General features: G+C 38.0%; 1 protein-coding gene across 1 annotated transcript in view; it reads left to right on the plus strand.

Annotated features, from left to right (window-relative positions):
• Positions 1-26,454, plus strand: part of mus301 (mutagen-sensitive 301) — a 239,331-nt gene that overhangs the window by 117,752 nt on the left and 95,125 nt on the right. The window contains exon 9 of the mRNA XM_068226820.1: positions 14,451-14,704. Coding sequence (XP_068082921.1) covers positions 14,451-14,704 — 254 coding nt within the window. The remainder of the gene's footprint in view (positions 1-14,450; positions 14,705-26,454) is intronic.

Here is a 26,454-nt window from a genome sequence, read left to right on the forward strand (position 1 = left end):
AGAAAAAGATGATTGTGTGCCTTACTTCGAACAAAAAAAATTTTCTGCAAACAAGAACAAATGTAATGAGTGGCTTAGTGATTTCTCGCCGTAACTTCATCCTAAACAAGAATTCCAATTTATGTGCTAATTCATTTTTTAAATTGTGTAGTGATTTGCTTATATTTAACTGTGTTTGGAAATATTCGAACAAATGTAATGAGTAGTTTAAAGTGATTTCTCGCTGTAACTTCATCCTAAACAAAAATTATAATTTATGCGCTAATTCATTTTTTAAATTGTGTAGTGATTTGCTTATATTTAACTGTGTTTGGAAATATTTGAATATGTATTGCTGTCCCAACACTTTCCTCTTCATATTCAGACAACATACAGTACTACACTACCAACCACCACAGAAACACGCAATAGTGATTACATCCCTCCATATAGGGTTGGCGTCAGGAAGGGCATCCGGGCGTAAAACAGGGCAAAATCCTCATGTGCGACACAGTTTGCAACCGCGACCCCACAAATGTGGGAAAAGCGGTAGAAAAATATGATTAATGTGTGCCTTACTTCGAACAAAAAAAATTTCTGCAAACAAGAACAAATGTAATGAGTGGCTTAGTGATTTCTCGCCGTAACTTCATCCTAAACAAGAATTCCAATTTATGTGCTAATTCATTTTTTAAATTGTGTAGTGATTTGCTTATATTTAACTGTGTTTGGAAATATTCGAACATGTATTGCTGTGTGCCTTTTTGTACTTTGAACAAGAAAAAAAGAGCAGGGGGACACTACCATTTCACAAATTCTCTGTAGACCGGGACAAAACTACGGAGTGGCTAAAAGCAGTTAGTACTTTTATCTTAGTTTTCCATTTCTATTTAAGGTATTTATCTTCTTTCATTCTTTCTTTCTTTCGTAATCTGCTTACTCCTCCAGGGTTGGTTTTTCTGTAGGATTCAGTGAGGGATCCCACCTCTTGCCACCTCAAGGGCAGTGTCTTGGAGTGTGAGACTTCGGATCGGAGAATACAACTGGGAAGGCTGACCAGTTCCTCGCCCAGGCGACCGCAGCTGCTTGCTGAACAGGGGCCCTGTGTTGGAGATGGGAAGATTGGAAGGGATAGACAAGGAAGAGGGAAGGAAGCGGCCGTGGCCTTTACATTTGCCTGTAGGAGAAGTGGGAAGATATGAAAAACCACTTCGAGGATGGCTCAGGTGGGAATCGATCCCCCCTCTACTCATTTGACCTCCTGAGACTTAGTGGACCCCGTTCCAACCCTTACACCACTTTATAAATTTCGTGGCAGAGCCGTGAATCGAACCCGAACCTCCACGAGTGGCAGCTAATCACTCTAATCGGGTATTTATTACCCCTAAATTTTCTTTCAGAGGCTGCCTGGCCGAGGCGGTAAAGGCGTGCTCGGTTCACCCGGAAGGACGTGGGTTTGAATCCCCGTCAGGAAGTCGTAAAATTTAAGAAATGAGATTTCCACTTCCGGAGGTGCATATGGCCCTGAGGTTCTCTCAGCCTGCACCAAAAATGAGTACCAAGTTAATTCCTGGGGGCAAAGGCAGCCGGGCGTAGACCTAACCACTCTACCCCATCACGTGCTGCGGTTAACAATGGTGGAAGCCTTTACCTTCCACTCCTCCAAGGGCCTTCTTGGCCTGTACGGAGGTGACTTTGTCTTTGTAAATTTTCTTTCATTGAATAATCCTTTAGGCGGAGTCATATTTGCCACATGACAGCAACACAATACATTTTTATCTAAGATAATCTAAAGTTTTAACATTTTAACACTGACAAATAGTTAAGGAACGTCAGTTGGACTACTCCATCTCTCTGCAGTTTCATTTTACAATATTATTTTGGCAAACATCAACGAAAGTAACCTTTAGGATTAATCATTTTAACAGTATTAACCTATGTAACAATCTCCATACCTCTAAATTACGATAAATCGGCAATCAAAGTCAATATCTTTTCCATAGAGGAGTATATATTTCTTGATTTATAAATTTCATTTTTGTTCCGTATTGATAGCCACCGAATATCATAAAAAGAAAGAAAGGCTCCACCTAATCAATACTTATTTATTATCACATGTGTGATGGAATATCACATGTATAATAGGACCGGTTTCGACCTCCTACAAGGTCATCCTCAACTGCTCAGATCAATTTACTAAAGAATCCAAGAATAACTGTAACCTAAACTATCTTGATCTGATGATTACTAGGCACGAAAAACACCTGACCTTCAAAATTTACCACAAACCCACTCATACAATAAACACTATAAAAACAGACTCCATTCACCCTAATTCCCATAAAAAAGCTGCATACCATAGCATGATTCATAGAGCATTTAGTATACCATTATCAAAAACAGACCTTAACGAAGAGCTACAACTAATTCATGAAATAGCCAGAAAAAATGGTTATAAAAAAGAAATGGTTAATTCCATTATTCGAAAGATCAAATCCCGACCCAAAACTACACTGGTGTAACTAGATCAACCCAAGAAAGGTTACGCAACTTTCACTTTTAATAACACGTTTATATATTCTCTAACTAATATCTTTAAAAAGCATAATCTTAAAATAACTTTCAGAACTACACATAATAGCAGGCACAGCATACATAACACCAAGACAGTTAACAATAATAATAAATATCTTCAGTCAAGAGTTTATCGAATTAGTTGTAATAACTGCTTTACAAGTTACATAGGGCGTACTGGTAGATATTTTACCATCAGATATAATGAACATGTCAATGCCATCAAGCATAATCATTTTTCTGCAACTGTCTGTTCCTCTCGTAGCATTTTTCAATTACCTGGCGCATACTGAAAATCTGATCCTGACAGCTCCTCTGTGGTCTGAAACCACACTGGTTTTCATCCAACTTCCTCTCAACCACTGACTGCACCCTCCCTTCCAAGATGCCAGTGAATACTTTGCCTGGTATACTAATCAATAAGATACCTCGATAGTTGTTGCAATCCTTCCTGTTCCCCTGCTTATACATAGGTGCAGTTACTGCTTTTGTCCAATCCGAAGGTACGTTACCAATACTCCATGCTAATCTTACTACTCTATGAAACCATTTCATCCCTGCCTTCCCACTATACTTCACCATTTCAGGTCTAATTTCATCTATTCCTGCTGCTTTATGACAATGTAGTTTATTTACCATCCTTTCCACTTCCTCAAGGGTAAAATACCAACATCAATACCAGCATCATTTTCCTCCTCCCCATGAGCTTGGCTGTTCACAACACCACCAGGAAGATTTCCTTTTACGTTGAGAAGATGTTGAAAATATTCCCTCCACCTCACCAGAGATTTCCTGGAATCTGTTATGAGTTTACCTGAATTACTCAAAATACTGTTCATTTCCTTTTTCCCTCCCTTCCTAAGATTCTTTATTACTGTCCAGAAAGGTTTCCCTGCTGCTTAATCTATCCTTTCCAGGTTATTACCAAAATCTTCCCATGACTTATTTTTGGTTTCGACAACTATTTGTTTCACTCCGTTTCATTCATCTACGTACAAATCCCCCTCTGCCTCTGCCCTTATTTGGAGCCATTTCTGTTGAGCCTTCTTTTTACGTTTACAAGCTGCTCTCACTTCATCATTCCACCAAGTTGTTCCCCTTTTCCCATCTTTACAAACAGTTGTTCCTAGGCATTTCCTTGCTGTTTCTACTACAGCATCCCTGTATGCCACCCATTCTCTCTCTATATTCTGAACCTGCTTACTGTCAACTGCTCGGAACTTCTCACTAATCATATCCATCTACTTCTGTCTAGTTTCCTCATCCTGGGGATTTTCTATCCTTATTCGTTTGCAGACAAATTTCACTTTCTTTACCCTAGGCCTACAGATGCTTAGTTCACTGCAGATCAGATAGTGGTCTGTATCATCCAAAAATCCCTGGAAACCTGTACATTCCTAGCAGATTTCCTGAAATCAAAGTCTTTTAAGATATAGTCTGTTATGGATCTGGTACCCCTACCCTCCTATGTGTTGCGGTGAATAGCCTTATGCTTGAAGAATGCATTCCTAACTGCTAAACCCATACTAGCACTGAAGTCCAGCAAACACTTCCCATTCCTATTAGCTTCCATATCTTCCTCACATTTACCAATCACCCTCTCATATCCTCCAGTTCTATTTCCAACTCTCACATTGAAATCGCCCATAAGCACTATTCTGTCCTTGCTGTTGACCCTGACCACGATGTCACTCAATGCTTCATAAAACTTGTCAACTTCCTCATCTGCACCCTCACATGGTGAATACACTGAGACAATTCTTGTCTAATTCCTCCATTTGCCAAATCTACCCATGTCATTCGCGTATTTACGTGCCTAACAGAAACTATGTTGCGTGCAATGGTATTCCTGATAAACAGCCCTACCCCATACTCTGCCCTTCCCTTGCTAAGACCCGTCAAGCACACTTTACAATCTCCTATCTCTTCCTCGTTATCTCCCCTTACCCGAATATCACTTACTCCTAGCACATCCAGATGTATCATTTTTGCTGACTCAGCCAGTTCTACTTTCATTCTTCCATAATCCCCGTTATTATTGATAGCTCCCTATCGAATTCCATTTCATTCGCCAAGTTGTTTACAAGGATTCCCTCGTCTGTCAAATGTGAGTGGGACTCCGTTACTCCCATAGGTGCGCGGCTGTGAGCTTGCATCCGGGAGATAGTAGGTTCGAATCCCACTATCGGCAGCCCTGAAGATGGTTTTCCGTGGTTTCCCATTTTCACACCAGGCAAATGCTGGGGCTGTACCTTAATTAAGGCCACGGCCGCTTCCTTCCAACTCCTAGGACTTTCCTATCCCATCGTCGCCATAAGACCTATCTGTGTCGGTGCGACGTAAAGCCCCTAGCAAAAAAAAAAAAACTCCCATAGGTCCGAGACTTGCTTAAAATGTTCTGAGCTCGGTAAATTCATGAAGCAGGATGCTACTCTACTTACACATAGTCCAAGTGAGGATCTCTCCTCTAACGGGTTACAGACCAGCAGTGGATTGTATAGTCGTAGCCGCCTGAGCACAAGGAGGGCCATGACTCAGAATATGTCTGAGAAGCCCACTCGCATTCCATAGCAACTGGTATCCCGACTCTCAGGACCACTTACTGGGCCACTCAGCCATTGCCTATGGTTCACGAACTAGGATGTGACTACAGTAGCCCACACAGTGAAGCCTCCCATTTTTCACTGAAATTTGTATGATTGCTATTTATGCTTGCCATCATAATATCCATAAATTGAGGATAATTATGTCCACCTTTTCAATACAAAAACAATGTGACGTCATTAACACATCACATATTTATTACCTTTCAAACATTGGGACCGGTTTCGGCATTATTTGTATGCCATCATCAGCCATAGGAAACTTTGTGACAAGGCCTAAGTACAATATTAACATAACTTACAACATATATATATATAAATTGAACATATTCTTACATGACTATTAAAATTTTTTGGTGTACACCATAAAACCTTGGATTAAAATTGGTAGCATATTTTATGCGACATATTATGACTTTATACAATTATTTGACTAAAGTTAAAGCTTTTTGTCAGTTTTTATAAATATTACAAAATGTTAATTGAGCATCCAGATAACAATTTTCAATCTTTAAAAACGTTTATAACTACTAGGCGTTAAAGATAATAGTGCATTTGTTTGGTCAATAATACTCAATTGACATGCATTAAAATGAAATCGCCTACTGTCAGATTGGAAAACTGACCTATTTGTACTAGGTATGGGGATAAGTTACATTATCAGTCTTTAGTGATTCTATATCTTGTGTTAATATAGTTTGGTTATTTAATAACAAGTCGAATAAAATGATAAATTCGGCTGATATTTTAAACTTTAAAACATTAATTGTCCATTATAGAGGTCCCTTTTTCAGTGAAGATATATAGTGAGCAAAACAGTTCCTCTTAGAATTGATTACAGGGTTCACTCTGTTTTAGGTGGATTTTGGATTGAATAAATTTCTTATTTCATAATATAATGTCGTTGAGCAATGTTCGTATATGTAATATTCCGTCTTTTATGCTAATGTTCTTAAAATGTAGATCGACTTGATAGAAGTGGACTGGTGAACCGAAATTTCTTGGACCATTACATTCGAGGTCTTTGAGGTTCTAGAAATATCTCGATCCAAGACAGACCTAAGAAGAGAGATATATATACTATGTAGTAGCGTAAGAATAACTAAGTTTAATAGGCATTATTTTCGTTTAAGTAGAAACTCACCCTAAGCACTATGTTGTCGAGAATGAAGCTGGTGAGGAACTGTCTACCAGAAAGGCAGAAAGCAGACTACGAGTATTAGAAGAGGGGCGGAGCATGTTATGTAGGGGAAGGGGGATCGCGATAATGCGAGGTTATTGGTCGGGAGGGCGTTGATTACGGAGGGGATGGTAGATGAGCATATTGCGCACCATTTTGTGTACTGGTTGATTTATTGGTCTTTTTAGATTGTTGATCACTGAAATGAGTTTTTCGGATACCTCATTCAGATTATAATTTGGGTTAAAATACTGATCTAATGATATGAAACTTTGTTCCGTTATGTCTAGTAAGGGCCCTTTTTCCATTATTTCTACGACGTCAATATCATGGTTGATGTCATGAAAACTATGTTTATAATCATTTATGTGTTGCCCTATAGCTGAAAATCTCCTGTATTTAATGGCGTTGACGTGCTCATTGTACCTAACCTTAAAGGATCTCCCTGTTTGTCCAATGTATGTACTATTACAGCTGTTACAGTGAAATCTGTATACGCCCGATTTATGATACGGGTTTGGTGCGTTGACTAGTTTAGCGTTATGAAATATGTCAAAATTTCTGGTGTTGGTTTTAAAAGAGATGTTGATCTTTTTCTTCAAAATTTTTGTGATTCTATAGACATTAGGATTACATGTGAATGTTGAGTAGACTTTTGGTCTAGTTATTTCTTTTTGTAGGTTTGATTTCGGTCTGTGCTTGAACTTATAAATTATTCGTTCTATGAAACTACGATTATAGCCGTTATGGGCTGCAATGCTACGTATTGTTTTTAGTTCTCTATTTAAGTCTGATTTTGACATGGGAATGCTAAAAGCCCGGTGTATCATACTATTATAGTTGCTCGCTTTTGGCTGGGTGGGTGTATGGAGTCCTTATGAATGGTTGTAGCGGTGTGTGTGTGTTTTCTATAGATCTTATATTTAAAGGAATACGGGAGCCGAGTGATTGTTAAATCTAAGAAGTTAAGGGCTCTGTTGTCCTCGGATTCTATTGTAAACTTAATATCTGGATCAATATTATTAAGATGGCCAGGGTGGTAGGTGCGTCTGAAATGTGCTGGTCCATAACTATAAACTTATCATCAACAAATCTGGCCCACAAGAGAATGTTAGTAAATTTCTTATCATCTTCTATTCTAGTATGTTCAAGGAAATCTAGATATATATCAGCCAAAATGCCAGACGCTGGTGACCCCATGGCCAGTCCATCTTGTTGTATATCACTTTGTCGAATGTAAAGTAATTGCTATTAACCAACAGTTTAAGGATGTTCATAAAATCTGCTATTTGTAATTGACTGAGTTTGCTGTGAGTACGTAAGTTTTTTGAAATTATTGGTAGTACTTTTTCTGGTTTTATATATGCATACATGTTGATGATATCAAATGAATGCATCGTATAATGGGGTTGCATTTTATAAAGTTGTCTAGTTTTTTAACTAATTCTAGAGTGTTCATCATGGATTTGTTTGCATGAAAAGTATAGTATTTTCTTACGAACTGTTGTATAAATCGCGCTGTCTTGTAAAGAGGGCTCGGTCTAAAATTTACTATGGGACGTATAGGTACTCCTTCCTTATGGATTTTTGTTTGGGCTTTGACCGTGGGGAGATCAGGATTCATGTTGATCAGCTTGTTTTTTTCGCTATCAGTCAACAGGAAGGTTATGTTTTTTAGTGTCTGTTTTAACTGTTTTTGAATAGATTTAGTTGGATCTTTTTCTATTATTGTAAAAGAACTGTCAGTAAAAAAGTTTTTTGTTTTGGTTATATAATCAGTTTTGTCCATTATAACAGTGGTGCTTCCTTTGTCTGCTTTGGTGATGATGGTTTTTGTGTCTTTAATCTTATTCTTAAGCTGTAGATCTTTTTCCGGTCCTCGTGTTGCGTTGAATTAGTAGTGTAAATTGGTGCATTTAGAATACTGTTTAATTGTTTCTTCGCTTCATATCTAACTTCATTCTGAGTATCAATAGGTATTTTGTTGATAGCCGCTTCTGTTTCTATTACTAGTTGTTTAGTCATGTTCGCTAAGTTATAGCAACAGTTCCTAAGAAAATACTATACTTTTCAAGCGAACAAATCCGTGATGAACACTCTAGAATTAGTTAAAAAACTAGACAACTTTAAAATGCAACCCCATTATACGATGCATTCATTTGATATCATCAACATGTATGCAAACATAAAACCAGAAAAAGTACTACCAATAATTTCAAAAAACTTACGTACTCACAGCAAACTCGGTCAATTAGAAATAGCGGATTTTATGACCATCCTTAAACTGTTGGTTAATAGCAATTACTTTACATTCGACAAAGTGATATACAAACAAGATGGACTGGCCATGGGGTCACCAGCGTCTGGCATTTTGGCTGATATATATCTAGATTTCCTTGAACGTACTAGAATAGAAGATGATAAGAAATTTAATAACATTCTCTTGTGGGCCAGATTTATTGATGATACGCTTATAGTTATGGACCAGCACATTTCAGATGCACCTACCACCCTGGCACATCTTAATAATATTGATCCAGATATTAAGTTTACAATAGAATCCGAGGACAACAGAGCCCTTAACTTCTTAGATTTAACAGTCACTCGGCTCCCGTATTCCTTTAAATATAAGATCTATAGAAAACAAACACACACCGCTACAACCATTCATAAGGACTTCATACACCCACCCAACCAAAAGCGAGCAACCTATAATAGTATGATACACCGGGCTTTTAGCATTCCCATGTCAAAATCAGACTTAAATAGAGAACTAAAAACAATACGTAGCATTGCAGCCCATAACGGCTATAATCGTAGTTTCATAGAATGAATAATTTATAAGTTCAAGCACAGACCGAAATCAAACCTACAAAAAGAAATAACTAGACCAAAAGTCTACTCAACATTCACATTTAAGCCTAATGTCTATAGAATCACAAAAATTTTGAAGAAAAAGATCAACATCTCTTTTAAAACCAACAACAGAAATCTTGACATATTTCATAACGCTAAACTAGTCAACGCACCAAACCCATATCATAAATCGGGCGTATACAGATTTCACTGTAACAGCTGTAATAGTACATACATTGGACAAACAGGGAGATCCTTTAAGGTTAGGTACAATGAGCACGTCAACGCCATTAAATACAGGAGATTTTCAGCTATAGGACAACACATAAATGACTATAAACATAGTTTTCATGACATTAACCATGATATTGACGTTGTAGAAATAATGGAAAAAGGGCCCTTACTAGACATAACGGAACAAAGTTTCATATCATTAGATCAGTATTTTAACCCGAATTATAATCTGAATGAGGTATCCGAAAAACTCATTTCAGTGATCAACAATCTAAAAAGACCAATAAATCAACCAGTACACAAAATGGTGCGCAATATGCTCATCTACCATCCCCTCCATAATCCACGCCCTCCCGACCAATAACCTCGCATTATCGCGATCCCCCTTCCCCTACATAACATGCTCCGCCCCTCTTCTAATACTCGTAGTCTGCTTTCTGCCTTTCTGGTAGACAGTTCCTCACCAGCTTCATTCTCGACAACATAGTGCTTAGGGTGAGTTTCTACTTAAACGAAAATAATGCCTATTAAACTTAGTTATTCTTACGCTACTACATAGTATATATATCTCTCTTCTTAGGTCCGTCTTGGATCGAGATATTTCTAGAACCTCAAAGACCTCGAATGTAATGGTCCAAGAAATTTCGGTTCACCAGTCCACTTCTATCAAGTCGATCTACATTTTAAGAACATTAGCATAAAAGACGGAATATTACATATACGAACATTGCTCAACGACATTATATTACGAAATAAGAAATTTATTCAATCCAAAATCCACCTAAAACAGAGTGAACCTGTAATCAATTCTAAGAGGAACTGTTTTGCTCACTATATATCTTCACTGAAAAAGGGACCTCTATAATGGACAATTAATGTTTTAAAGTTTAAAATATCAGCCGAATTTATCATTTTATTCGACTTGTTATTAAATAACCAAACTATATTAACGCAAGATATAGAATTACTAAAGACTGATAATATAACTTATCCCCATACCTAGTACAAATAGGTCACTGTTTTCCAATCTGACAGTAGGCGATTTCATTTTCATGCATGTCAATTTAGTATTATTGACCAAACAAATGCACTATTATCTTTAACGCCTAGTAGTTATAAACGTTTTTAAAGATTGAAAATTGTTATCTGGATGCTCAATTAACATTTTGTAATATTTATAAAAACTGACAAAAAGCTTTAACTTTAGTCAAATAATTGTATAAAGTCATAATATGTCGCATAAAATATGCTACCAATTTTAATCCAAGGTTTTATGGTGTACACCAAAAAATTTTAATAGTCATGTAAGAATATGTTCAATTTATATATATATATATATATATATATATATATATATATGTTGTAAGTTATGTTAATATTGTACTTAGGCCTTGTCACAAAGTTTCCTATGGCTGATGATGGCATACAAATAATGCCGAAACCGGTCCCAATGTTTGAAAGGTAATAAATATGTGATGTGTTAATGACGTCACATTGTTTTTGTATTGAAAAGGTGGACATAATTATCCTCAATTTATAGTGTAAATCTAGATTCAATATGGACCAAAATGAAGTTCTTAACTTTAAATCATAATATCCTTTGCTGACTTCTTTGCTGGATACAATTTCCTAGTAAGTTCCTTCAATTTCTCCTTACTGCCACAGCCATTTCTAACTCTATTTCTTTCCAGCCTGCCCCTCCTTCTTAGTCTCTTTACTTCCTGATTATAATATTTTGAGTCTTTACCAGTCCTTACCACCTTTAAAGGTACAAACCTGTTTACACATTCCTCAACAATTGCTTTAAACCCATCCCAGAATCTGTTTACGTTTTTATTTACCATTTACTTTTTTTAAACTCCCTCATGCCTGTTTTATCAGCCATATGGTACTGCCTAATAGCCCTACTTAAAACTTTCCTTTCTATCACATTTATTTCTAACTACAACATAAACTGCTTTTAGATCACTTATACCATCTGTTACTTCGGTTTCTCTATAGAGCTCATCTGGTTTTACTAGCACTACGTCCACAATATTCTTCCCCCTAGTTGGTTCCATCACTTTCTCAATCAGTTGTCTTTTCCATATTAATTGCCATTTGTTAGTCATGCTTCCTGTTGTTCGCATTACCTTCCCAATTGACATTTGGTAAATTGAGATCACCCGCTACGATCATGTTCCTTTCCATATCGTTTCCCACATACCTGATTATCTTAACAAATAATTCTGAATCAGCATCAGCGCTGCCCTTTCCTGGTCTGTACACTCCAAAGACATCAAGATGCCTATTATATTTAGAGATGAGCCTTACAGCTGTAATTTCATGTTTGTCATCTTTCACTTTGTCATAGCTTACAAATTCTTCTTTCACCAGAATGAATACTCCCTCTCCTACCATTCGTATCCTGTCTCTGTGATACACACTCCAGTTCCGTGAGAATATTTCTGCATCCATTATATCATTTCTCAGCCATGATTCAACTCCTATTACAATATCTGGTAAGTATATATCTATTCATCATCATCATCATCATCATCATCATCATCATCATCAGTTTTCCACTCCAGTTGCCCGGGTGTGGTTTAAGAGCTCTCTCCACTTCTTTCTGTCCATGTACCACTCTTCTCTAAGGACGACATCCCAGCTGACTCCTCTTGTTCCTATGTCCTCTTTCACTTGGTCCAGCCATCTCTTCCTAGGTCTTCCTACCGGTCGTTTTCCGGCCACAACTGTGTGTAGCCATTGTTTTGCTGTCCTTCCATCGTCCATTCATTTGACATGGCCAAACCATTTCAAACGGGTATATATCTATTAAATTAATTATATTCCTTTCTGTACAATACTTCTACAGTACAGCACTAACATTTTTATGTCATCTCTGCTTGACTTCCAGATCCCTGTAGCCTTATCGCCGCTCCCTAGACCACCCCGTTTCTGTGAATGTACCTCCCTATAACCCTTCTAAACAAATTTCCTAACTTATATGTACCACTGAGGTTTAAGTGAAGGCCTTCTGAGCGCAGATCCCAATCTCCTACCCACCCATTAGGATCTAGAAATCTCACTCCCCGTTTCCCACATACCCACTCCAAAGTCTCATTTAAATCCCCAATCATCTTCCAGTCAGTATCCCTCCTACACAGTATTCCACTGATAACAATCTCCACTTCCGTAAACTCCACCTGTGCTGCATTCGGACACTCTATCCTGGTTCCCTTTCCTCCACACACTTTTCCCCACATGTCTAACAATGGAATTCCCCATGACCAGAGCCTCAACCCTACCCACTTCATTTGATCCCCTCCCCTCTTGGTCAGCCCTATCTTTCCTCACGGCTGCAGAAACTAATTCCTCCTCCCTTCTCTCTCTCTCCCAAGACCCTGTTCCACCTGTCTTTTCCTATCCTCTACTTTTCATTAACATATGTTGTTATAATTTACAGAACTATTCATAATGTACTAGGATGGTATTTAAAGTTCAAAGTGCTATGTATCCCAGCTTTTTAATATCTGTTAATGAACTACAGTAATGAGTAAAAGCAATGTGGATATGTGGATATGTTGTTTTATGTTGTAGTTCTATTTGTAAGAAATATATATTTTGTATCCATTGTGGGCATTTTTTTGGCTGGGGGGCGTGGTTAGAATAAAAGAATTAAATTCATTACAATTCTTAAAATCAAATAAAAGGGAAGTGTGACTTTTTCTGACAATGTTATACATGATTTACATATAATAGATATGCAGTGGCTTGAGAGATATGCCAAGTGTTTCTGACGGGTAATATTTCTACAAGCTTTACACTGAAGTGTAAATTGTTAGACTTCTCCCTGCCACAACTTTCCCATGCAAAACTTTTATTTCTTCCAAGTCTCATAGCACATTGTCAATCATCCCTTTTTCTGCACTAGCAGGAATTTTCAGTCATACTTAAGTATGTTGTGTCGATAATATTGAAACTAAGAATATCAGTATGGAAATTCCCAAACACAGAACCAGAAGTAAAGAGATGCAACTGCCAAATTTTTGGTAGTGCTTAAAAAAGTTATATGGAGTCACTCTTTCAACCCCACATATGTACTTTCCTTGTTTATACTACCTACCAGGTTATTTTATATAAATCTTTAAAATATTAATTGTGAGAAATAAATCATCACTAAAGTAAACAGGCAGGGAAGGCCATGCTAGGAAAAACGTTTTACTTGTTTTACCAAAATGGTGCATTCATGACTTTTGGAAGGAATAAGAACAGTTTATAGAGCTATTCATGAAGTACTAGGGTGGTATTTAAAGTTCAAAGTGCAATGTATCCCAGGTTTTTAAGATGAGAAAAGCAATGTGGATGTGTTATTTTATTTCAAAGGAACCATTACTGGGAAATGAAAATTATGATATATATAGTGTATTCCTGTATGTGTGTATGTATGTATGATGTGGAACTCAACCAAGAGACCGTGGAAGACTTCGTCACATTTGGAAGTCTGTTGTAGACAAAGACCTGCGAGAAGCCAAACAAAATCCAATGATCACCCAGAACAGGAGAGATTGGCAAATTCAGACTGACAGCAAATGAAGTGGGAGAAAGGCCTGGACAAAAAGAAGAGAAGAAGCTATATACGATTTCTACTTCGTTATTATTAAATGAACAGAATTTTAATGATTTGTTGTTTTGCAAAGATGTCCTGGAATACAGGATATGTGAGTAAATATGTTATTTTAATGTAAATTCATGTCTAAACTAGTTTCATTACAAAATTATGAGAAGAAACCCTTTTCTGCTATTAACAGTATTAGTATACCCTTGACTATATAATTTTTGGAAAACCCTAATTTTGATGATTCACTGTCTATTTTAGTTTCCTAATATGTCATGTTTTGAAGCTGGATAGTAAGTAGAAAGAAATCATTTTGATTTCATAAATTGCAAAATTTATTTTTGAAGAATTGATTAAATTTCTTGCTTTGTATAAGCAATATCCTTCGGTGAACTTTGTGTTAATATGCTGTTATTCTCCTATACAGGTCTCACATTAGATGAACGGCGTTTATTGGAAGAGGCATATTGCACAGGTATTCTGTGTTGCATTTGCTGTACATCAACATTAGCTGCCGGTGTAAATTTGCCTGCTAGGCGAGTCATTTTACGTTCTCCATATGTAGCTCGTGATTTTATTAATCTGAGTCGATATAAGCAAATGGCTGGCCGTGCTGGTAGAGCCGGGAAGGGTGAAACTGGTGAAAGTATACTCATCTGTAAATCTTCAGAGATTACAAAAGTAAGTTGTAACTTTTATTTTTAATTCAATATGCATAACTGTCTGTTTTATGAAGGAAACTGCCAAACCTGTTTCTGAAAGACAAGAGATCATGGCATGATACCATTGTAGAATTATTTTGCTGTTGTCCTTAACTCATTATCTACAGAGTGGTGTGCGTGACTTGTCACCTGGGCATTAACTAAGTATTTCATAATATTAAAATAAATGCATGTGTATGTTCAGTCCTCAGCTCTAAGGCTGGTTGGATCCTCAACAGCTCCACCACCAGCTGTCATAGATGGCCTAGGCATTACTGAAGAGGCGTACTATGGAAAAGAGGAGTGAGGTGGTTTCCCGTTGCTTTCCTCGCCGAGCCAGAAGTTCCTACTGCATATCAATCTGCCAAGCCCACTGAAATGCATGCACCAACCGACCCTATGAGCAATATTTTCACACCATTCACAGCAGGGACTGGCTGTATAAGGAATGGCATTACTAGCATCACTCATACCTCAGTTACTTTCACATTGTCAAATCCAAGGATAAGACAGACAGATCAATGAAAGTAACAAAATTGCTCTAGCCTATACCAGAAGACATAGTGCACTGTAAACACTAGGTCCTGCCAGCAAAGGCATAATAAATACATATGCACAGGCATCTCCAATAGATGAAATATCATCCAGGGCAGATGTTTAAGGGCATCTAGATGTGAAACCTGCATGTTTTAAGGCCCATTTTGTAGGTTCACACCTAAGAAATTATTTCCATGATTACCAAATGTTTCTCACCTTTTAACATTAACTAGGACAAAATACTTACATAATATCAATGTCTTCCTTAGTTCATAAACAGAAATGTAAATCATAACAAATCATGTTCAAAAATTAAAATTCTTCTAAGTACAATTTTCACGGAGGATATTACTTTGAGTCATAATTTTTTTTTGCAAATCAATAATGCTAGTACCTACAATAGGAACTTACAAGTGTATCCAACTAGTATTTTCCTCTATTAAAATGTGCTCCCAAAAGGATTATTTTTCTCCCTCAGAAATATGAAGGTGATTAGTGCCGTAATACCTGTATTTTAGGGGGAGGAAAATACATTTTGCAAGCCTTTTTTGTAGCTTTTAGGTAATTAAAGAAGTGTACTGAGTTGATTGGTCTAGCTCTTATGGTTCCTGAGAAAAATGTACCTCCTCATAATCATCATTACCATCATCATGTACAGCCTCTATCCATTGGCTGGGTCTGTTTAGAACATTAGAACATTCTGTCTTCACACCATCTCTCATCGTCACTTTAGTACAGTTGTCCCCCGTTCCTCCATTCCTTTCAACCATGCCCCTTGGTCTTCCTCTTGGTGTCCCACTCCCATCTCATGCATCTTCCTGATTATCCTCTTCTTCTCCATTCTCTTCATGTGTCACTACTATCCAAGCTTTAATTTAGACTTAGTAGCTCAAACTGTAGAGCACTGACTTTCTGAGCTCAAGTTGGCGGATTCAGTCCGATGGTATTTGAAGGTGCTCGCTCAAGTACATCAGCCTTGTGTTGATACATTTATTGGCAGGTAAAAACTCCTCCAGGACAAAATTCCAGCACCTCAACATCTCTGAAAACCATAAATGTGGTCAGTGGAATGTAAAACAAATACTACTACTACTACAAGCCTTGATTTTTCTATCCTATTCTGCAATGGTTCCACTTGCACTAGTTCTCTAACCTTCTTGTTTTTTATCTTATCCATTCGGTTATCCCTGTTCTACTTCTCAAAAGTTTCATCTCACTGGCCTGGATCCAGCTTTTCTCTTTTCCCTCATCACCCAGATTTCTGAAGCATTTGTCAGTATTTGAATGTAGGGTATCTAGTACGTCACTCTTTTGCTGTTTTGGGGACATCTTTACTCCACCCCGAGCTTCAAAAATTTTTGAGGATTCTTTCTGCTTATCTCTCCCGCTCACTTATTCCATAGTGTTTCTTCCAATTTCCTGTATTAAGCTGCCTAGGTACTTGGAGCTCTCAACCCTCCTCACTTGTTCCCCACCAATCGTTACTCCAAATGTTGTTGGTCTATCTTTTTTTCCTTGGCTGTAAGAACCATCCCCTCATCTCCTTACTAAATTTCATGCCATATCCTTGTCCTATTACCTCCAATGCATTCAGCAGGCCTTGTGGCCCTTCCAGTACTTTTTCATGTTTTCCGATCTTCGTGCCCTTTCTGATTTTGAAAAGATTTGTAGTGTGAGTTTCTTTTTTTTTGAGTGTGAAGAAGAAGTTTGTGTCCTGGTTTTCTTGTTTAATTTTATGTTGTATATAGTGTCTTCTGATGTAAAGCCAATTTCCTTCAGACCCTCTCTTATTTCTCTGATCCAATACATATTTTTTGAGTCAAGAATATACTGTACTAGTTGTTTCAAAGATCTCGAATCCTGCATTCTCATTAGGTGTCCAAAGAATCCCAGTCTCCTCTTATACATAGTATCAATATTGGGTTCCAACTCTTTGTACATGACTTTCTTGGGTACTATCCGCCACTGTCCATCTTTCTAGTATTTTTTTGTTGATGCAGATTCTTCCAATTCCTCTTTTGATCTTCTAGAATCCCATGTGAAAAAAGTACCTTATTAAAACTCCCACCTAATCAACACTAACAGACATAAATTCTTAATCTACCTCATTAGAAGTAGTACTAGTTTTGTTCAATATCTGACCCTCTTCAGCTACATATAAAGCAACTTAAGAACTAAAACAACACATTACATATAAACAATGATGTGACAAACAATATCAAGATTACATAGTCTTCTAAGGTGAGTCCTCCTAAAATATAGGTTCAATAAAAAAACATCCGCACTGTGTAATCGTAAAATCTTTTTTTAAGATTTGTCCTATGAATTATGAGAAAAACTTTTTAAAAGAGAAGTAAAAACATTCTGATTGTCATTCAACAAATTGTACCATCCTTAAAACTAATTGTTGAAATTAAGTACTGCGCATTTATGTCTTGAAGTAAAAACAAACACCTTACTTACAAAATTTCACTGTTGACAGGTAACCAGCAAAAGTAATGCAATATAATCTTTCGTATTTTGTGTTATAAAACTACCGCTGACAGTGGTAATACTTTGTTGTTATGAAAGGAAGAAAGCCGGTGAGGCCGTATTAAAGGGAGATATCCTTAAAAAGTTGATATGCGTTGTTTAAAGGTCAAGTGGACCGATATGAAATCGGGAAATCAAACTGTGTTTCAATCCATTCATTTCCAGGATGTACTGGTTTGAAGAAAGAACAGAACCTGCAAGGGAAACAGAAAAAATCTATCGGAAAATAATATCTGAAAAAATCTTAGACGTGATGTATGAGTTAAGATTTGTACTTACTCCCGTTCGCCAGTGACGTCCTTCTCGCTGGTGTGTTGTGTGCAAAGTGACGTGACTGTTACCTGCTATGCAAGGCTTTGTACGAAATTCATTTGATTGGGTGGGGGAAAGAGGCGGAGTCATACTAGAAAGCGTTGGCAGGGAAGAGGGGTTGGGAGTGTTTACGTCTGCTGACATGATTAGCAATTAACTTATGGTACTCTTTGCAAATAGAGGGTTTAATTAACTCAAATAACACATTGTTTTTCTGTGGGTTCATTCAATTTAAAGTCAGGATTGAGCAGATTATCTAAAAAATGTAAAACTCTTCCATGATGCTGAGTAAGGAGCAGTTTTGTAAGATCTTAATGATATGAAGATTCTGTTCAATGCCTGAAAATTTGTGTTTACTGTCGGTTACATGTTAGCGCATGGCAGAGTACCTATTGTGTTTCACTGCATTTACATGTTCTAGGTATTGGACATTAAAGTTCCTCCCTGTCTGGCCAATATAACTGGCTTGACAGTTATTGCAGTTTAGCCTGTGTATCCCTGCATTATTAAAATTTTATTAAATTTTTGTTGACCATGCTAGATTTATTAAAATTGGTCAAGTTACTATTGTTCATCCTAAAGACTATGTTGAGATCATATTTTTTTTTGATAAGATTAGTAACCTGATGAATATTAGAACTGCTAAAGGTGAAAGTCGTAAATACTCTCTTGTGTTTTGTTTCCCTGATTAACTGTGATACGAGTTTATGATTGACCTCGTGATGATTCTACTAATGAAAACCTTACGGGCGCAATTTGCTTTGGCTATTGATCGGATGGTCTCTAATTCTTTGTTTAAATCAGTTTAATATAGCCGAACATTAAATGCCATGTATACCACACTGAAGTAAGATGCTCTTTTTTTGGGATGTAGGGTGGATCGAATGATGTCTACTACAGTCTGTCGGTCTTCGATTGGTCATTCAAGTGAAAGAGGGTCTCTGCTGCATATGTTGCTTCCAGTTTTATAACTGTGTTATAGTGTTTTAGTTTTGTGTGTATGGACAGGCTTTTTTGTTTTTTAGATGTCCCAGGTTAAGTTTTGTACGAGGGGGTACCCAAAAGAAATGGAATTATTTTTTGAAAGGTATATATTTTCAAATATTTTACAAAACAACCTTATCCCCTTCAAATTACTCTCCATTACAACTAATACATTTTTTGTCCCACCGGTGCTTCCATTGTTCAAAATATTTTTTGGAGTCATCTTTAGAAATAGCTGACAGCTCCTCCCTCGGTTTTTTCTGACCTCTTCAATGTTGTCAAATCGGTGTCCTTTCATGCCCCTTTTCAAGCGTGAAAATAAGAAAAAGTCACGTGGAGCCAGGTCAACTGTGGGGCAGCGGAACCATGCTATTTTTAGCCAGAAACTGTCTAACAGAGATGGCTGTGTGTGCAGGTGCATTGTCGTGGTGGACGAACCAGTCTCCTGCCTGCCACAAATTGGGTCTTTTTTGGACAAACACCGTTGTGCAATCTTCTTAAAACTTCCCAATAAAAGGTTTGCACGTTGTTCACTTAAACTTGCCACCATAGAAAATGAAACAAGAACAAAACAGCGCTAGCAAAAACAATCACAGCAGATGAGCAGAACACTCAGGTCGACAACACAGGCGGCACTGAACTGGCAATGAGTTGCGCTATACACGCCTAGCGGCAGAAATGCGTACTACACAAGCTTTTCCCGCGGCATTGTTATTCTGGATATTTTTGGTACCCCTTCATACATTGACTAGCTTGTATTTTCCTATTTGGATTTTCATTTAGGTTGTTTCTTATTACTTCTCCTTGGTATTTGAATTGGGTGACAATTTCGACTTTATTACCATGTATGCTTATTTCTTTTCATAATTTGTTTTTTGGAACGTAATTTCTGTCTTTTCAAATGATATTTTGAGGCGAAGTTTAGTTGCAATGTCACTGGGTGAGTTGGCCATGCGTTTAGGAGCGCACAGCTGTGAGCTTGCATCCGGGAAATAGAGGGTTCGAACCCCACTGTCGGCAGCCCTGAAGATGATTTTCCATGGTTTCCCATTTTCACACTAGGCAAATGCTGGGGCTGTACCTTAATTAAGGCCACGGCCGCTTCCTTCCCATTCCTAGGCCTTTCCTATCCCATTGTCGCCATAAGACCTGTCTGTGTCGGTGCAACGTAAAATAAATAGAAAAAAAAATTGCAATGTATTGATATTCTTATGTCTTTGTTTTAGCTTTGTCTAAATCAGTTGCTATTAATGCCAAGTCGTCAGCGAAACCAAGGCACTTTGTTTTGATTTTCCTCTGGTGGTTTTTTGAGGGGCATTTCTTGAACCGTTCCCCCATTACCATTTCTAGAGCATGGTTGAACAGTAGTGGTGAGAATCCATTATTACTACAATGAAAAGTAATAGTGAGAGTGCACTGCCTTCTTTGAAATCATTCTTCTTATCTAGCCAATCTTTGCTCTCTCTCTCTCTCTCTCTCTCTCTCTCTCTCTCTCTCTCCTCCTTCCACATAACGTACACTCCCTTGATACATCTCCATTACCGTCCACGTAGTCTGTTTCCTAATGCCTTTGTTTTCCAGGGCATTACAAATTTACTCATTCGGAACAAATATTTCAGGTTCCCTATTGGAATCAACATCATCATCTGATGGCCAGGCAGGCATCAACTTTTGAAAATGAGACAGTCTCTCATAGTGCATTGGCACTGCCGGTGGGTCCAAGTAGCCTATGCAGTGGCCTGCACAGTATGCACTAGCCATGCATCTTGGTAGGTGTGCTATTTACCAACTGATGAGCCCAACTTAGCACACTGGGGCAAAATGCTGGCAACCAGGAATGAGTTTGCTGGAAAATATATAATGTCCAATAACGCACAAACTATATTGGTATTATACAATCCACTGTGGATCCCTAACCCGTTAGAGGAGAGATCCTCACTTGGACTATGTATAAGTAGGGTAGCATCTTGCTTCGTGAATTTACCGAGCTCAGAACATTTTAACCAAGCCTCCGACCTATGGGAGTAATGAGTCCCACTCCCATTTGACAGATGAGGGACTCCTTCTAAACAACTTTGCGAACAAAATGGAATTTAATGGGGAGCTATCACTGTTAATGGGGCTTATGGAAGAAAGAATGTAGAACTTGCTGAATCAGCTAGGAGGATGCATCTGGATGTGCTAGGAGTAAATGCTACTCAGGTAAGGGGAGATAACGAGGAAGGGAGAGTAGATTATAAAGTGTACTTGACAGGTCTTAAAAAGGGAAGGGCAGGGTGTGGGGTAGGCCCGTTCATCAGGAATACTATTGCACGCAACATAGTTTCTGTTAGGCATGTAAATGCGCGAATGACATGGGTAGATTTGGCAGTAGGAGGAATCGGAATGAGAATTTTCTCAGTGTAGTCACCATGTGAGGGTGCAGATGAGGATGAAGTTGACAAGTTTTATGAAGCATTGAGTGACATCGTGGTCAAGGTCAACAGCTAGGACAGAATAGTGCTTATGGGTGATTTCAATGTGAGAGTTGGAAATAGAACTGGAGAATATGAGAGGGTGATTGGTAAATGTGAGGAAGATACGGAAGCTAATAGGAATGGGAAGTGTTTGCTGGACGTCTGTGCTAGTATGGGTTTAGCAGTTATGAATGCATTCTTCAAGCATAAAGCTATTCATCGCTACACATGGGAGGGTAGAGGTACCAGATCCATAATAGACTATATCTTAAGAGACTGAATTCAGAAAATCTGCTAGTAATGTATTGGTTTCCGGGGATTTTTCAATGATACAGACCACTATCTGATCTGTAGTTAACTAGGTATCTGTAGGCCTAGGATAGAGAAAGTGAAATTTGTCTGCAAACAAATAAGGATAGAAAATCCTCAGGATGAGGAAACTAGACAGAAGTAGATGGATATGATTAGTGAGAAGTTTCGAACAGTTGACAGTAAGCAAGTTCAGGATATAGAAAGAGAATGGGTGGCATACAGGGATGCTGTAGTAGAAACAGCAAGGGAATGCCTAGGAACAACTATGTGTTAAGATGGGGGAAAAGCGAACATCTTGGTGGAATGACGAAGTGAGAGCAGCTTGTAAACATAAATAGAAAGCTTATCAGAAATGGCTCCAAACAAGGGCAGATGCAGACAGGGAATGAAAGAAAGAGAGTAAAACAAATAGTTGTTGAATCCAAAAACAAGTTTGGAGAAGATTTTGCTAATAACCTGGAAAGGCTAGGTCAAGCAGCAGGGAAACCTCTCTGGACAGTAATAAAGAATCTTAGGAAGGGAAGGAAAAAGGAAATGAACAGTGTTTTGAGTAATTCAGGTGAGCTCATAATAGATCCCAGGGAATCACTGGACAGGTAGGGGTAATATTTTGAAAATCTTCTCAAAGTAATGTGAACAACCAAGCTCAAGGGGAGGAGAAATATGATAAGGAAATGACAATTGAGGAATTGGAAAAGATGGTAAAGGTGGACTTCGGTACGGCGGAGATGGCGGAAGGGGCATACCCGTAGCGTCTGTACTCCAGAGGAGCGGCTACGAAAGAAGTCTGTCTCCATGTTAGGGGTGGCCTAATTTTGAACCTGGCAGTAGGTATAAAATGCCTTTGGGTGTGGCGAGCCCATCGTAACAATAGCCTATATGGACAAAGCAGATATGGTGCCTCGGAAAAGGTTAGGGCGTCCCCTGCTAAAAGCGACGCGCAGCTCTTCAGGTGCTGGGGGAACTGTGAAAAATAGGCAACCAGCACCAAACTACATCAAAATTGCAACAGTTAATGTACTGACACTGACGGGAAAGACAGAAGAACTGGTTGACTTCATGATAGAAAAAGATATAGCCATACTTGGACTGTGCGAGACCAAGAACAGGGGTACAGGGGAGATCCCTCTGAGAGAAGGATACAGGCTGTATTACAGCGGAGGACCTGAAGCAAAAAATGGAGTGGCCATCATACTTAGAAGAGAAATCCAAGAATATCTGGAATATACAAAGTACGTCAGCGATAGGATGATGATGATGAGACTCCAGTTTGAAAATGGCGTGAAAGATCTATTTCAGTTGTATGCCCCACAAACTGGTTGCATAGATGAACATCTAGAGGACTTCTTAGAGGAAGTGGAGAGACAGATAGAAGATAAGGAACTACTATTGATGGGAGATCTAAATGCACAAGTTGGAATGGAAAGACAAGGAAAGGAAGATGTTGTAGGGCCCTTTAGATATGGAAATGTAAATCCAGAAGGCGAGTTGTTGGTGGATTTTTGCATGAGGAATCAAATGATTGTTGGAAACACCTGGTTTAGGAAGAAGAACAGTCAGAAGATTACAAGGTATGGCTGGGGAGACAGACGAACAAAGACCATGATTGATTATATAATCATAGAGAAAGAACACCGGAAGAACCTTGTAGATGTAACAGCCATGCCTGAAGAAGCCTTTGGTGGAGATCATAGAGTTGTGATAGGAAAATTGAAAGTTGGAAAGATTGAAAAACCCCAATTAAGAAGAGAGAAAAGAATTAAAGTATAGAAGTTGAAGGAGAAAAGCATACAAGAAGAATTTCAAAGGGAAATAATACCCTTGGTACCCAGGACAGAGGTGGGGAATGTTGAAGAGGAATGGAAAAGATTTAAGGAAGCACTGGTTGGATGTGCAGAAAAGGTGTATGGTAGAACATCAAGAAATGTGAAAGACAAAGAAACACACTGGTGGAATGATAGGGTAAAGATTAAAGTGAAGGAAAAGAAAATGGCATGGAAAGCATGGAAAACATCTAAGACTGAAGAAAGTAGAAGAAAATATGTGGAGGCAAAGAATTTGGCCAAGAAAGTAGTGGAGGAAGAAAAGAGGAAAAGCTAGGCCTTATTCACACAGACATTGAGAGGTGATACGCAGGGCAGCAAGAAATTACTGTATGGTATCTTAAGAAACAAATAGAGAGATCAAGTAAACACCAGATTTGTGAAGGATGAAGGTGACATAATTTTAACAAAGCCATAAGAAATAGATGGAGAGAGTATTTTCAGAAGCTGCTGAACATAAGAACGGATGACAGTCATTCAATGGACGACCAGGAAAGGCAATTAGTTGATGAAATGGATAAAGAAATTACAATGAATGAAATTGAAATGGCAGTAAGAAAGATGGAGAATGGAAAAACTGCTGGAATAGATGAAATTTCAGTGGAGATGATAAAGGCAGCTGGAGCTGTAGGCTTGCAGTGGACATATCGGGTTCTCAGGAATGTCTGGGAGAATAAGGAGGTCCCTGAAGATTGGCAGAAAGGAATAATCATCCCAATTTTCAAGAAAGGTGATAAGAAAGTTTTGAAGAACTACAGGGGAATTACTCTAATATCCCATGTTGCTAAGATAATGGAAAGGATACTGGAAAGTAGAATAAGGTTGAGGGTTGAGAATCAGATACAGGAAAATCAGTTTGGTTTCAGAAGTGGAAGGTCAACAATAGAGCCCATTTTCATTATGAGACAACTAATGGAAAAGCATTGGGAGTACGGGAATGATATGGTGATGACATTCATTGACATTGAAAAGGCATATGACAGTGTCCCCAGGACGAAAGTTTGGGACAGTCTGGTTCAAAAAGGAATTGGACAGGGATTAATAAAAATGATCATGGTATTGTATAAGGAATGTTGTAGTTGCATGCAAACACAAGTTGGCAGGACAAGTTGGTTCAAAATAACTAGTGGGCTGAGACAGGGAAGTGTTCTATCACCAATCCTGTTTACAATAGTAATGGATGACATCATGAGAACAGCAAAAGCAGCATATGGAGGAAGAGAAATGAACATGATGTTATTTGCAGATGATATTGTGATTTGGAGAGAGGACGACAGTTGAATGTGGTGAATGGGAAGATCGAATAAGTGTAGAAAAGAGTAAAACACAAAGTATTAAGACCCATTAATACATGCAGTCACCTTGATTCACAGTTTAAACCTTTCAAATGCCATGGAAAAACTATCTCCGAAATGTATCTAACAAGATAGGAGTGAAGCAAGACTGCAGTTTGTCCCCCCTCCCTTTTCAGTATTTATATAGAACAGTCAATAAAGGAAATCAAAGAGAAATTTGGAAAGGGAATCACAATCCAAGCAGAGGAAGTCAAAATCCTGAGATTTGCTGATGATATTGTTATTTTATCTGACACAGGAGATGATTTGGAAAAATTGCTGAATTGTATGGATGGAGTCATGTGTAAGGAGTACAAGATGAAAATTAATTAATCCAAAACAAAAGTAATGGAGCGCTGGAGTGCAGTCGAACAAAGTCAGGTGATGCAGGTAATATTAGATTAGGAAATGAAGTCTTAAAAAAGTAGGTGAATATTGTTACTTGGACAGTAAAAATAACTAACGATGGCAGAAGTAAGGAGGACATAAAATGCCAACTAGCACAAGCAAGGAAGTCCTTTCTGAAAAAAATAAAAAGTTTGCTCACTTCAAACTTTGTATAAGAATTAGAAAGATGTTTCTGAAGACTTTTGTCTGGAGTGTGGCATTGTATAGAAGTGAAACATGGATGATAACTAGTCCAGAAAGAAAGAGAATAGGAGCTTTTGAAATTTGGTGTTACTGAAGAATGCTGAAGGTGAGATGGATAGATCGAATCACAAATAAAGAGATACTGAATCCAATTGGTGAGAAGAGACCGATTTGACTAAATTTCTTAGAAAATTACATTGATATCCTCCTAGTCAATACTATTATATTTTACATCCAATTAAGACAAAACTTTACATAGACATGTTTTGACTCGGCATAGGGTGATCCTCAGTAAGATATACTGTATATAATACATTTAAAACATCAGACACAGAAAATGGAGTGTTAGTTACAAAGTTTTTTCTTAAAAAGCATGATGAAAATTAAAAACAGTCTTGAGCTGGAGGCCTTTTTACATCAATGTCTTATTGTCCCCTGGTGTACTTCAACTAATATCTGTAGACTGTTGGCTTAGTTATTATGTTCAGACATAGGTAGGCTGATATACGTAAGCTGTTATTGAAGTTGAACCGTCTGATTTCTAGTGTTATGTGGTCCACTTGTATCACCTGTGTTCTCTGGCTATGAAGTCCAGCTGTCATGATGCACTACGCATCAGTCGTCGGTTCATTGCTGGACAACGACGACGACTTTTGAGCATCTGTATCATCCAGAACCATCTCCTTATCATAGGGTATAGAAGCAAGTTTCCAATGAGGGTACCTCTGCTTAATATCAATGACATGGTCAAGGAAACACCTCCATTGGATGTTCGAAGCATGGGAAAAAGTTTGCCTGGACAAGTGACTTGAGGTACCTGTTGGTACACGCCTATGGCCAGGTACGAGT

The sequence above is a fragment of the Anabrus simplex genome, chromosome 3 (genome assembly GCF_040414725.1).
Source record: "Anabrus simplex isolate iqAnaSimp1 chromosome 3, ASM4041472v1, whole genome shotgun sequence".
NCBI classification, from domain to species: domain Eukaryota; kingdom Metazoa; phylum Arthropoda; class Insecta; order Orthoptera; family Tettigoniidae; genus Anabrus; species Anabrus simplex.